Below are 13,988 nucleotides of genomic sequence, written 5' to 3'. Positions count from 1 at the left end.
TCATGCAGAGATATGTACCCTTTACTTACAATCCCATCTATGTGTACGGTACCCAAAGGTAAATACCCTGTGGGACGATGCCTCCATTCCTGTATGAACATCCGACTAACTCAGGGTTGGGCAGAGTGTGGGTTGGTTGTCGGTTGGGTCAGGATAAAAAGTCGAAGTCCTACTCTAAAATATCAATCAATGACAGGAAATGGAGGTATAACATGAATGAGAAACAATCATAGGGGGTAAGATGGATTTATTGATAAATATCCCCGATCATATTACGAGAAAACCATTAAATCAAGAAAAATAATATGTCAAATGAATTCAAAATGTAGAAAATAAATGGAAATTAAAACGTTACTTGAATGATAATACAAAATTTGAAATTAAAAATCAAGTTCAACAAGGAACACTTATATACATCATAACTGAGCTTCTTCTTATAGTCCACTGTTTATGTTGTGTACAAGTGTACGCAAATACTGACATGTGGTATTTTCGTATGGAGTTACACACTATCGCATCACAACGATACGGTTTCCAAATTTAAGTTAAAACGAGAGTCGCCGAAATACTACCGTTAAATAAAAGTTACATTATAAAGAAATGTTACGACGAAAAGAAAAATAATTAAGACGCAATGGACGCTATGTAAGTTATGCAAAATACTAGGGGCATATCCTATACTATATTTACAACAATTTAAATAATCAAACTAAACACATCTATATACATCGGATATCGAGTAAAGTCTTAAATGCTACACAGATTCTAATGTGAATCACGGTTCACTGCAAAAGATCTAGACAGAACTAGACAAACCATCAAGACTTCAGCACTCGGGCTGTTCCCTTTTAAAACAACGAGACAAGGTATACAATCACAAATAACAATGTAAAACATCATCCTATAAGGTAAAACATATAAATAACCCTTGATATCATGAAGAAAGCAATGGGCAACATTGCCTCCTTCTGCTGCATTTGGGCGCTCAACAGCGCGGTCATCCGTCATATACTTCCGGGTAGATTACGAGCTGAAAAGAAATGTTGAGCTCAACACTATGCTAAAGTTTGGATTCTGTCTCCCGAGGCTGTCACAAGGAAGTATCGTCTCATTCACACCTACAGATAAACACAGGCCAGAAATCAGCCTGCCATGAGATAACGCCTCTCGCCGGCTACACGGAAACTCACGTATATTCATTCCTTCTTAGCATGCTTTTACCATTGAATATCATCTAACTCAATTGTCTGGAATTAATACTGTCCATTCTGATCACAATATACACTCAGAAGACACTTAGCAGGCACACACATCTGCACAATATTCTTTTTCTTGTCAGGCATACAATCAGCCTGCATCAATACATTATAATTCTGCATGCAATCTCTATCTCATTATTTCTCAAAAATCCCATTGGCCTTCCACATTATGAGACTCAGTTCGTGTCCTTTACAGACCATCAGGCAAACAGAATCCAACTTACTCAAAGATCTTATTTTAACAACGACTTTCTGCAGCTCCTTCAGTCAGCTTCCGTAAAACCATGCGTCATGCAGAATATCTATACCTGTCTCTCTGAATAACCGAAATGAAATGAACTAATACGTATTGAACGTTGTATAAAGATGAACCTGTCAATCTAGCCCTTCTAGCATATGAATAAGGAAAACTCGGAATATCCTATACTATGTAACTTACGTAAATAAACAACAACTAATCCTATCAATCCCTCATTTTCCCAATCATCTAATCATAAAGCAAAATGAAAATAAAATAAACATGCATTATTCTCGTATCCGAATCTATCCTAGTAACAAACTAAAACAAACACATGCCGTCAGGCTTACTTTACATGAAGTTAAAAATTCTATCTACACTGCCCTAGTACCTTAAAATAATTTACATATCATGCCATAAATAACACATGCATCTTAACTGAATTCCATCCGACGACTCTCGAGATACCAGGATAGTAGCTTACATCCCCGCTGATTGAGGGATTTACTCCATGTTAATCACAGCATTAACATGTGGGAATGCACTTCCTTCTTCTGCATGCATCGCCATCATCTTGCTGGAAAATAATCCACTGGTACACAGAAGACTATGGTTGACAATATCTTCGCTGCTTAATGCTACGAGCCGAAATAGCCTTTCTCTTTACAAGATCAGCTAAACACACTGATACATATATAATACACGCTTCACTTAAATGGTGAGAATACAGTTTGAAAAGCAGCACACGGTTCGCTACGAATGTTCCTCGCGAAACGCGCCCGTCTCGAAGTAGTGAAACAATAGCACATCTCCACTACACTTGCTACACATCGGTCACTAAGCACCGTCTTTATATATTGAAAGTAACTCTGCCAAAATATACTATTCCATTTACTCAAGAACAGCAAAATCTTCCAACTGCAAAATTTAAAATATCATTTAAAACCAGTTACTGTTACTGCAATATCGCTACGTTAATGCTGATCACCAATTCAGAGTTTGTGCTTCCGCACTATCCAAGCATTTAACACAGAGTGACGCTCTCCAGAGCTTGGGTTACTGATGAGGCTTCAGTGACGCCATTTCAATACTGGGGTTCCCGGGTGTCTGAACCAACCACCAAGCAGAAAATTCGTCGTATATGATGACACAATATGTATTGTGATATATTTATAGAACACGGCTCCAACACTAGCAAATCGCTTCCACCAATTTTTATATTACATTTCCAAATATATCTGACTTCTGAAACTGTAGAAAACCGATTACCGACAGAAACTGACTTTAACAACTGAGCACGTTGGTCATTCTGGAATTAAGATTTGGCGCGGTGTGGCCTCCATATTTTCCAAATACTGAATTCCCATTGGCTGAAATATATTGCTTGGTCAGCATCTAGTACACGTGTCGATCCTTGCCAGCGCTTGGTTACGCCACCCTTTCTCACGGTCATACGGAAATATGAAGCAATATCCAGCGACTCACTGTCTTGCTCAACATCCATTATCAACTATCTTGGGATACGACGCTTTAACATGTTAGACTGTAACTTTTATGAATAAATTTTACATATTGGGTCAAATAATACTCTAATTATTATTATGGGCCGGCAGGATACGGCTCATATGTGATTACCCCAATGAAGATTTCTCAAATATTAACACCTAGATACTTACCAGGATCCCCAAAAGGAACTTCCACCCCATCAACGCAGTAGTTAAAACTGACTGAACTTTTCCTATTTGTGAATCTCACAACCTGACTTTTAACACCGTTTATCAGCATACCATTGCCTGCTGTCCATCTTACAACATTATCGAGGTCATTTTGCATTTGCTAACAATCTTATAACTGATTTATTACTCTGTACAGAATAACATCATCTGCGAAAAGCCTTATCTCTGTTTCCACTCCTTACTCATATCATTTATATATGTAAGAAAACGTAAAGGTCCAATAATACTGCCTTGAGGAATTCTCCTCTTAAATTCTTAAATATTACAGGGTCAGATAAAGCTTCGCCTACTCTAATTCTCTTAGATCTATTTTCTAGAAATATAGCAACCAATTCAGTTACACTTTTGTCTAGTCCAATTGCACTCATTTTTGCCAAGAGTCCCCCATGATCCACCCCATCAAATGCTTTAGACAGGTCAAGGTTAGGGAAACAACAGATAGAGAATATGCCACCTGGGTGAATGTCCTAAATGCAGGTCAGTAGTGATTGATTAATTGCAGTCCATTCGACCTCCTGAATCCAAGATATCTGTTATATCTTGCCGGAATCCTACAAGTTGAGCTTCAGTGGAATAACCTTCCCTAAAACCGAACTGTCTTCTATAGATCCAGTTATTAAAATCGCAAACATGTTCATTATAATCGAAAAGAATGCCTTCCCAAATCTTACATACAACACATGTCAAATTTGTTGGCCTGTAATTTTCAGCTTTATGTCTATCGCCCCTTCCTTTATACACAGGGGCTACTCTCCATTCAAACAACAGTCAAATAAGTACTTCAGATATGGTACTATATCCCAGCCCATTATCTTTGGTATATCCACAGAAATCTTATCAATTCCAGCCGCATTTCTAGTTTTCAACTTTTGTATCTTAGTGTAAATGTAAATTTTAATACTTCTTTATCATTAGCCTTCTCCTCTATCTGGACATTATCCTTGTAACCAATAATCTTTACATACTGCTGACTGAATACTTCTGCCTTTTGAAGATCCTCACATACACACTTCCCGTTGTTCATTAATTATTCCTTGAATGTCCTTCTTGGAACCTGCTTCTGCCTTAAAATACCTATACATACCATTCCATTTGTCACTGATATTTGTATGGCTGCCAATTATTATGCTTGCCATCATGTTATCCTTAGCTGCCTTCTTCGCTAGATTCAATTTAGTAGTAAATTTCTTCAATTTCTCCTTACTTCCACAGCCATTTCTAACTCTATTTCTTTCCAGTCTGCACCTCATTCTTAGTCTCTTTACTTATCTATTATAATAAGGTGGGTCTTTACCATTCCTTACCACCTTTAAAGGTACAAACCTGTTTTCACATCCCTCAACAATTGCTTTAAAACCATCCCAGAGTCTGTTTACATATTTATTTAGTGTTTTCCACCGATCATAATTCCTTTTTAGAAACTGCCTCATGCCTGCTTCTTCAGCCATGTGGTACTGCCTAATGGCCCTACTTTTAAGACCATCCTTTCTATCAAATTTATTTTTAACTACGACAAAAACAGCTTCATCATCATTAATACCATCTATTAATTCGGCTTCTCTATAGAGCTCATCTGGTTTTACCAGCACCACATGCTGGATACTTCTCCATCTGGTTGGTTCCATCAGTTTCTGAGTCAGCTGTCCTTCCCATATTAACTTATTTGCTATTTGTTGTACATACTTCCTGTCGTTTGCATTTCCTTCCCAACTGACGTTTGGTAAATTGAAATCTCCCGCTACAATTACATTCCTTTCCATGTCGTTTCCCACATAGCTGATTATCTTATCAAATAATTCTTAATCTGTGTCAGCGCTACCCTTTCCCTGTCTGTACACTCCAAAGTTGCCTATTAACTTTAGAAATGATCCTTACACCCAGAATTTAATACGAGTAATCTTTAACTTTTCCGTAGTTCACAAATTCTTCTTTCTTCTTTTGAATCAACAGGTTTGGATGCATACAGCGAAACTCTGGCAACCAGGAATGAGTTAGATCGAAAATTTAAAATCTCCAGTAACGGACTATTTATATTGGTACAGACCCTCGGTCAGTAAATAGAGATAAGGTGAGGAAGCCATGAAGCTGTGTTCATTAAATTGTTAATAGGTTAATTATCTGATAGGTTGAAACTTTTACTTTTTTAATTTTCATCCTTTAGACGCTCGTTACAATTTAACTCAATATTATTCCTGCCTTTGATTTAAAGTAGTTAGGACTTTCATGTTCCCCGCTGATCATGTCAGGAAGTGGCGATGAATAGACGTAGCTGGAGTAAGTGACGGTATATTGCAGGAACATGATAACTAAGGTGATAATTCTCACGTACTCGAATGCAGCACTAAAGACCATTCTGGGATTGGATCCGGCCTGATACTACTGGGTGCAAATGAGGACGGAATTCTAATGATAATGCCATGAACCGAAAATCTCATAATTAGAGCAGCGGCAGTATGTAGCGGATTATTGTTTCCACTCGTCACTATACAACCTCAGAAGAGGGCTCCGAAATCGATACCTGTGGAATATTTAACCAACTTGTCCGAGGTCTACGGCATCCAAAATCAGTGGGACCTTGTGAACATTTCATTGAAATTCCAGAGTGTGCCCAGTGATACTTAGCGACCGGATGAAGATCCTTTATAGCCAGCAGGTGAACGCAGTAGGTTTGCAAAAGATACAAAAGTTGAAAACTAGAAATGCAGCTGGAATTGCTAAGGGTTGGGACACTGTACCATATATGAAGTACTTATTTTGATTATTGTTTGCATGAAGGAAGTATACCAAAAGAATGGAGAGTTGCTATAGTAGCCCCTGTGTATGAAGGAAAGGGTGATGGACATAAAGCTGAAAATTCCCGCCCAGTGAGTTTGACATTTACTGCTGTGTGAATGCATTCTTCCTGATTATATAATATACGTTTTGCGAAATTAAAACTGGTTTGATAGAAGGCAGTTTATGTTTAGGAAAGATTATTCCACTGAAGCTCAACTTGTAGGTTTCCAGCAAGATGTAGCAGATTCAGGGGCTCAAATGAACTACAATTAATCAATCACTACTGATCTGCATTTTGTGCAGTCGCCCAGGTGGCAGATTCCCTATCTGTTGTTTTCTAGCCTTGACCTAAAGAATTTGATAGGGTAAATCATAGGAGACTACTGGAAAAAATGAGTGCAATTGGACTTGACAAAAGAGTGACTGAATGGGTGGCTCTGTTTCTAGAAAATATAACTCTTAGAATTGGAGAAGGTGGAGCTTTATCTGTCCCTGCAATAAATAAGAAGGCAATTCCTCAAGACAGTATTATTGGAACTCTTTTTTTTCTTATATATCAATGATATGTGTAAAGAAGTTGAGTCAGGGATAAGGCTTCTTGCAGATGATGTAATTTTGTACAGAGTAATAAATAAGTTGCAAGATTGTGAGCATCTACAAAATGACCTCGATAATATTGTGAGATGGGTAGTAGGCAATGGTATGATGATAAACGGGGTTAAAAGTCAGGTTGTGAGTTTCGCAAATAGGAACAGTCCTGTCAGGTTTAATTACTGCGTTGATGGGGTGAAAGTTCTTTTTGGGGTTCATTGTAAATAACTAGGTCTTAAAGTAAGGAAATATCTTGATTGGTAATCATAAGAGTATGATTGTAAGTAATGCGTACAGATGTCTGCACATGGTTATAAGAGTATTCAGGGGTTGTAGTAAGGAAGTAAAGGAGAGGGCATATAAGACTTTCTTAAGACCCCAACTAGAGTATGTTGTCAGTGTTTGGGACCTCACCAGGATTACTTGATTTAAGAACTGGAAAAAGTCCAAAGAAAAGCAGCTCGATTTGTTCTGGGCTATTTCCGACACAAGACTTGCGTTACAAAAACGTTGCAAAGTTTGGTCTGGTAATACTTGGGAGAAATGGGACGAGCTGCTCGGCTAAGTGATGTATTCCGAGCTGTCAGTGGAGAGATTGCGTGGGAGGTCATCAGTAGAAGAATAATTTGGTGTGGTGTCTTTAAAAGTAGGAAAGATCACAATATGAAGGTAAAGTTGGAATTCAAGAGGACAAATTGGAACAAATATTCGTTTATAGGAAGGGGAGTTAGGGATTGGAATAACTTACCAAGGGAGATGTTCAATAAATTTCTTATTTCTTTGCAATCATTTAAGAAAAATCTCGGAAAACAACAGATAGGGAATCTGCCACCTGTTTGACTGCTCTAAATGCAGATAAGAAGTGATTGATTGAATGACTGTGAGTAGGTTCCCTTCTCTTTAATCTTTCATGACCAATTCTCCGTAAATTACCATACTGAAAATGATTGCCCATTCGTAGGAATTTATCGCAATCCTACGATTTTACTTCATGCTTCAATTTCGGGACTGATGATGTGAATAAGTAATTTGTCAGTCCATCACGCTTCATTGTTTCTGACTCTCAGTGATCCAATTGCTATTTTCGTATAGCTTTGGGAATATTTTACGTTGTCCTTGTGGACAGCTCTTCTCCTTTTCATTTGACCAAACCTTATGTATACAGATATAACTAAATTGTCAAAGCCCTACTGTAAGTATATGATGATTTGAAGTTACAGCAGCTTTCTTTAACAAAATTATGTGAAGTACAAAATAATCTTGTCGTGTGTTTCAGAGTCCGTCTCCTCCTCAGTATGTATTCTGGTACCACAATGAGAACATGATAAACTATGACACGTCTCGTGGAGGTGTGACGGTCAGCACTGAGCCTGGGCCCAAGACTCATAGTCGTCTCATCATCAACCACGCCACTCGCGGTGACTCTGGCAATTATACATGCCGTGCCTCCAACACCGAGGCAGATACTATCCATGTATTCGTCTCCAAAGGTAGGAAGCAACAGTTTAAATGTGAAATTGCATTAGTTCATGATGGGTTAACTTAATGGGGGAAATACAGAGAATGATCTTCGCAGTAGCTCGCCTTTTTGCTATTAATTTCTCTTGTCTTGTGAAAGAGGGCCACCCCACTCGGCCAGCTTGATCAACTTCCTGTCATCTTTAATCACCCAGGGAAGTTTGAAATTTTTCTTTCATAGTTTCGTACTGGAGTCACATGAACAGCGTTCTGTCATTCAAATGTTCTTTTGAGAATATAATGTTGTCCTACATATAGGACAGTGGGCTTTAGGGGTGAATTTGGAGGAAGTATGTGGAATTATACGATGTGTATATCCATTGATTCCCATTTTAACAATAGGTTATCCAACAATGCAACATGAAATGTAATGTTACTGACAAACTGTTTGGGTCTCTTATTAAACACGAGTCAAATAAATCACATATAACGTAAATAAAAAATGGCACAAAGCATTGTAACCATGACTTTGTGTAATATGCCTCAAAAAAGCTGACATAACGAAGTGTATTTTCTGCCCAGTCTTGTTTCATGGCGGCAATATGGACATCTTTTCTGAGATTAAGTGTTACGGCCTGTCGTGGAATCAATATGATCCATTAGTGGTGATTTGCTTCGCCTCCTTTTTTTATATATGTGTCGAATCTCTCATTACTTTGCTTGTGAGGAAGCCATTCACTCTGCTGTATCATGCGTATTTTGGTTTCCTCAATCGTCTTCCCCATACGTGCCTATTGCAAACTGACTCATTTTTAGATTGGAAAACTTGAACTTTTTTCTATTCTTTCCTAGAATATCAAAATACATTGTGCAATGAGCACGAACTACCGATATTATCATATCCACTAGCCGTGAGCAGTTTTGAAACTCTTTCCTTCCTTTTCGCGTCAGTATAATCTATTGTTATCTACTAAGACACAATTTGATGTAATTCTGACTCGAATTGATCTGTAGCCTTAGTCTTTATGCCTCTTTTAGCTGTAACGTCAATGAAACTCTTGTAAAATGTCAAAAGCCTTCGAGAAATCAGGACATTATAATAAAAAACTGCCACTTAAGCCATATACTACGTCATCATCCTAGTGCCACGCAGACTAAATTCGATGCAGTTCGCTACGCAGCTACCATAAGTACATACTCAGTTTCTGATTCCTATTATTTCCCACGTTGAATTCCGAAGGGAAACAACTCCTTCTTGACTAGAGGCCTAGCAAAATCCGGTATTACACGTGTGTACAACTTCGCAGTTAACTTTAAATCAGGATGAAGTACAAATGCAATTAAGGCAAGACTAGATGATTTACCCAGAGTAAGAGAAAGGTATGAAAATGCGAAAGATAAATTAAAACTGGAGGATGAATCGGAAGATTATAATTAAGGTCGCGATGGTTTCGAATCGTTGCAATATGACGTTATAGACAAAATAACAACATTGATAGCAGAGAGTGTAGAATGACGGTTGATACTAAGCAACCTTTCAGCTGCAACCAATGATACCCACTCTGGTCCATTCAAGAGAGGACTACCACTCAAGTTATAAATTGGCTTCGTTTGGAAACAACATTACTGATTGTCGTCATTTTTCTGATAAGTTTACCATAAACAATGATATACAAAGGTATCATTATTTGTTATCTTCACTTTCAGGTGAAGCACGTGAACGAATGAAGAATCTTCCCATAACATGCATGCCAAACAGTCTGTCAAAGGTGCAACAACCCTAAACTTATTGCAACGTCTCACGTTAGGAACATGTTAAACTTTCCTTCTGTAAGCAAGCAGTCACCCACAGATCTACTATCACATGTAAATAAAGTTTCAAGTTATCTAAATGAAATTGTGGCAATTTAACTTGCCATACCTTTGCATTAAATTCTTATGTTACAATTGATTCTCCAAACATTTGATGAGGTCATTGGTCAGCGAAGAGAAGATGGCGTCAGCGAAGAATGTAAGTGAAGATAGCTCCCGGTTCTCTTGCGAAATAATCGGGAATAAATGTGGTGTAAACAAGAAGCGAGTGAAGAATGGTATCCAGTGTGAAACGTGTTTAATTTGGTACCATTTTGAGTATATATGTAGTGCTGGTTTTGCTAAAAATGAAGATACTTGGACTTGTGTTAGCTGGGGCGAGAGCAATTTGAATAGCGGTAACAAACCTAGGTCTACAACGGTCAACGAATCGCTGGCGTCTCATTACTTGGAGGATGGAGGTAATGATAATGTACTTGTAATTCTCCCTTTATTGCAACAGGATTTACAAGCATTAAAAGCGGAGAATGAGATTTTAAAGGAAAAGGTACGTTTACTGGAATCGAAAGTACCGGTACCAGTAAACACTCAGAACACAGGTGGCTCCGAGAATTCTAGCGCGTGGTGTCAAGTTGCTTCAGATTCTAGGAGGAAAAGTGTACAGTTTAATAAGTACAACTTTGTAATTAACACCAAAAATAGATTTTCATCCCCGAGGGAAGCAAGCGATACGCAAGGTATCCGTATAGGAAGCAGTCAAACGTATAGCGCAAAATCCGTAACGAGAAGCGGCAAAATTAGGCCTAAAATCCCACACAGTGAACCGGCGAAAGTGTCGAACATTCTTATATTTGGAGATAGCCAGGCGAGGGGAATTGCGGATAAAATGGTCAACGAAGATATTGCAGCATCGGCAGTCATCTATCCTGGGGCCCCTATGAAGAAGGTATTGGAAAACACGGAGCAGGCGGCAGGAAATCCCGGAAGTCGTGATGCAGTAGTGATCATCGGCGGGACGAACGACGTAGCTCACAACGACGCTAAGAATGTTATTTCTCAACTTAAATGTACACTAGGTAAGCTGACTCACACCAACATCTTTATAGTGAACGTGCCCCACAGGCATGATTTGATTAGAGACTCGTGTGTGAACATTGAAGTGGACAAAGTTAATACAGATATGGTTAAAATTTGTAAACATTTTCGTAATACACAGGTAATTGATAGCAGCAGTTTCGAGAGACACTGTTACACAAAGCATGGCCTTCATCTAAACAATTCAGGTAAACAAAAGATAGCAAATATTGTTCTAGATTGTATTAATCATAAGATATGTACTGTAAAAAAGGCAACTCCCTTGAGTTATAATACTGACCAGGAAAACTAGTACAAAGAGCCAGCTGTACTTCAAGCTGGCTCAGCCAACTAGTAATTGAAACTCAGGAAAGTAAGGAATTTCAAGTTACCCAATTGCAACAGTCAATTTTTAGGGAGGAAGGGGGTCTGATATTGCTCTTGGTAAACTGTCAGAGTGTAGTAAATAAACAATTAAAATTCGGTACATTGATGGAATCTTATGAGACTGATGTGGTGATAGGAGTGGAATCGTGGTTGAGAGAAGGGGTGGGTAATAGAGAAGTATTTCCAGAAGGGTACACAGTCTATCGTAGAGACCGAGGAGATATAAACGGAGGGGGGTGTTTATCCTGGTGAAGGAAACATATTGTTCACATGAATGGTTTACCGATGAAAGGGATGAAATATTAGGGATAAAATTAATTTGTGATAATATTAAGGAGGTGGGCATTATAGGAACATACAGGCCAGGAAGAGAGGAAAGAGACATGGAAATATTTGAGAAAATAATAGATTATACTCATAAAAACAATAATAATGATGCGGTAATAATTGGGGGAGATCTAAACTTGCCTGAAGTTGAATGGAATGGAGCTGCAAGTGAAGCCCATGAACAGAAACTAGCAAATAAGTTAATTTGGGGGGGGGGGGAGGATTTACACAAGTAGTACAAGAACCGACTCGTCTCAATAACTTACTAGATGTATTCTTGGTTAAACCATGGGAAATTGTTGATAAAACTGAGGTAATTGAAGGAATAGGTGACTATAAGGCTGTAATAATGGATGTAGGACTGGTACCAAAAAGGCTTAATAAGAGGGTCACACAAGACAAGAAATTGTATAGAAAAACTAAAGTTGATGAATTTGGGACTTACCTTAAATCACAATTCAGTTGTTGGATAAGTGAAGGGAGTAATGTGGATACACTTTGGGCTAAATTCAAAGGAATCGTTTGGGAAGAAGAGAAGAGATTTGTACCTGTTAAGGAGGGTAAAATGACCTCAGACTCTGTTTATAATACAAGGGAAATAAGAAAATTAAAAAGAAAATGTAGAAGAGTAAACAGGAAAATCAAAGAAGGTAGGGAGAGTAGAGAAAGTGGAAAACAGCTAACGAGGGAACTGAATAGAGTAAAAAGGAAGCAAAAGAGAATTATATGAATGGCATTCTTCAAGAGCGTAATGACCACAAAGGGAAATTGAAAAAGCTGTATTCATATATCAGGAATCAAAAAGGAAATGGAATCCAAAGTCCTACAATGGTGGGAGAAGGGGGTGAAGGGAATTTAGAGATTCAGTAGATGGTTGTCAGGAGTTGGACACCGAAACGGAAGTTACAGAGGGACAGACACAGGGGGAAACAAGAAGCTTCTCGTTCACAAATGATGATATTTTCAGAGAAAACCAACTGCTTCAGCAAGGAAAAGCAGCAGGAAGTGATCAAATTACTGGGGAGGTGATAAAGACAATGGGGTGGTACATAGTGCCTTATTTAAGATTTCTCTTTGACTATGTCATAAATAATAGTGTAATACCAAAGGAATGGAAGGAATCTATAATAATACCAATTTATAAAGGAAAGGGTGATAAAAAGGAAACCAGAGAACTACAGACCAATCAGCCTGACCAGTATAGTTTGTAAAATACTGGAGAGTTTAATATCAAAGTACATCAGAGGGATATGTGATAATAAAAATTGGTTCATTAGGAGTCAGTGTGGATTTAGAAAGAAATTATCTTGTGAGGCACAACTGGTGGGATTTCAGCAGGACATATCAGATCAATTGGATTCAGGAGGCCAGTTAGATTGCATAGCCATAGATCTTTCCAAAGCCTTTGATAGAATGGAACATGGAATATTATTAAAGACATTGGAGGGAATAGGATTGGACGTAAGAGTTACACGTTGGGTAAAAACATTTCTAAATTCAAGGGTTCAGAAAGTCAAAGTAGGAATTAACGTATCGCAGGAAGAGAAAGTTTGGAAGGGAACTGCACAGGGTAGTATAATCGGTCCGTTACTTTTCTTAATATACGTAAATGATTTAGGGAACTATATAACATCAAAAATAAGATTGTATGCAGATGACATAATTGTTTACAGGGAAATAAATACCATTGAGGATTGTTCAGAATTACAAAGGGACCTTGAGATCATCCAACAATGGGTTGAAGAGAATAGCATGAAAGTTAATGGAGGCAAATCAACTGTTACAACATTTAAAAAGAGGAGTTTTAAAACTGAATTTGAATATACTTTGGATGGGGTAGTTATCCCAAAAGATGGCAAGTGCAATACTTAGGTGTAAGATTTGAAAGTAATTTGCGTTGGAAGGGTCATGTGGATGACATTGTTGGGAAAGCATACAGATCGTTACATGTCATAATGAGGCTACTTAAAGGATGCAACAAAGAAATAAAAGAGAAAAGTTACTTAAGTATGGTTCGTCCATTATTGGAATATGCAAACAGTGTTTGGGATCCTCACCAAGAATACCTAATAAAAGAAATAGATAGTGTGCAGAGGAAAGCAGCAAGGTTTGTAACAGGGGATTTCAGGAGAAAGAGTAGTGTATCAGAAATGTTAAAGAAACTAGGGTGGGAAACTTTAAGTAACAGAAGGGAGAAAACTAGACTTATAGGTTTATACAGAGCCGATACAGGAGAAGCAGCATGGGGAGATATCCGTGAGAGGCTTCAGTTGGAAAATAATTGTATCGGCAGGACTGACCACAAGTATAAAATTAGAAGGAATTTTAGCA

The 13,988-nt window shown here is 38.1% G+C and overlaps 1 protein-coding gene across 2 annotated transcripts in view; it reads left to right on the top strand.

Moving 5' to 3' along the window:
* The window catches only part of LOC136864958 (lachesin), a 1,585,794-nt gene that overhangs the window by 1,361,909 nt on the left and 209,897 nt on the right, over positions 1-13,988 (top strand). For both annotated transcript variants that reach the window (XM_067142366.2, XM_067142365.2), the window contains exon 8: positions 7,876-8,089. In XM_067142366.2, coding sequence (XP_066998467.2) covers positions 7,876-8,089 — 214 coding nt within the window. The remainder of the gene's footprint in view (positions 1-7,875; positions 8,090-13,988) is intronic.

This window comes from Anabrus simplex, chromosome 2 (genome assembly GCF_040414725.1).
Source record: "Anabrus simplex isolate iqAnaSimp1 chromosome 2, ASM4041472v1, whole genome shotgun sequence".
NCBI lineage: Eukaryota > Metazoa > Arthropoda > Insecta > Orthoptera > Tettigoniidae > Anabrus > Anabrus simplex.
This window is presented reverse-complemented; position numbering and strand designations above follow the sequence as displayed.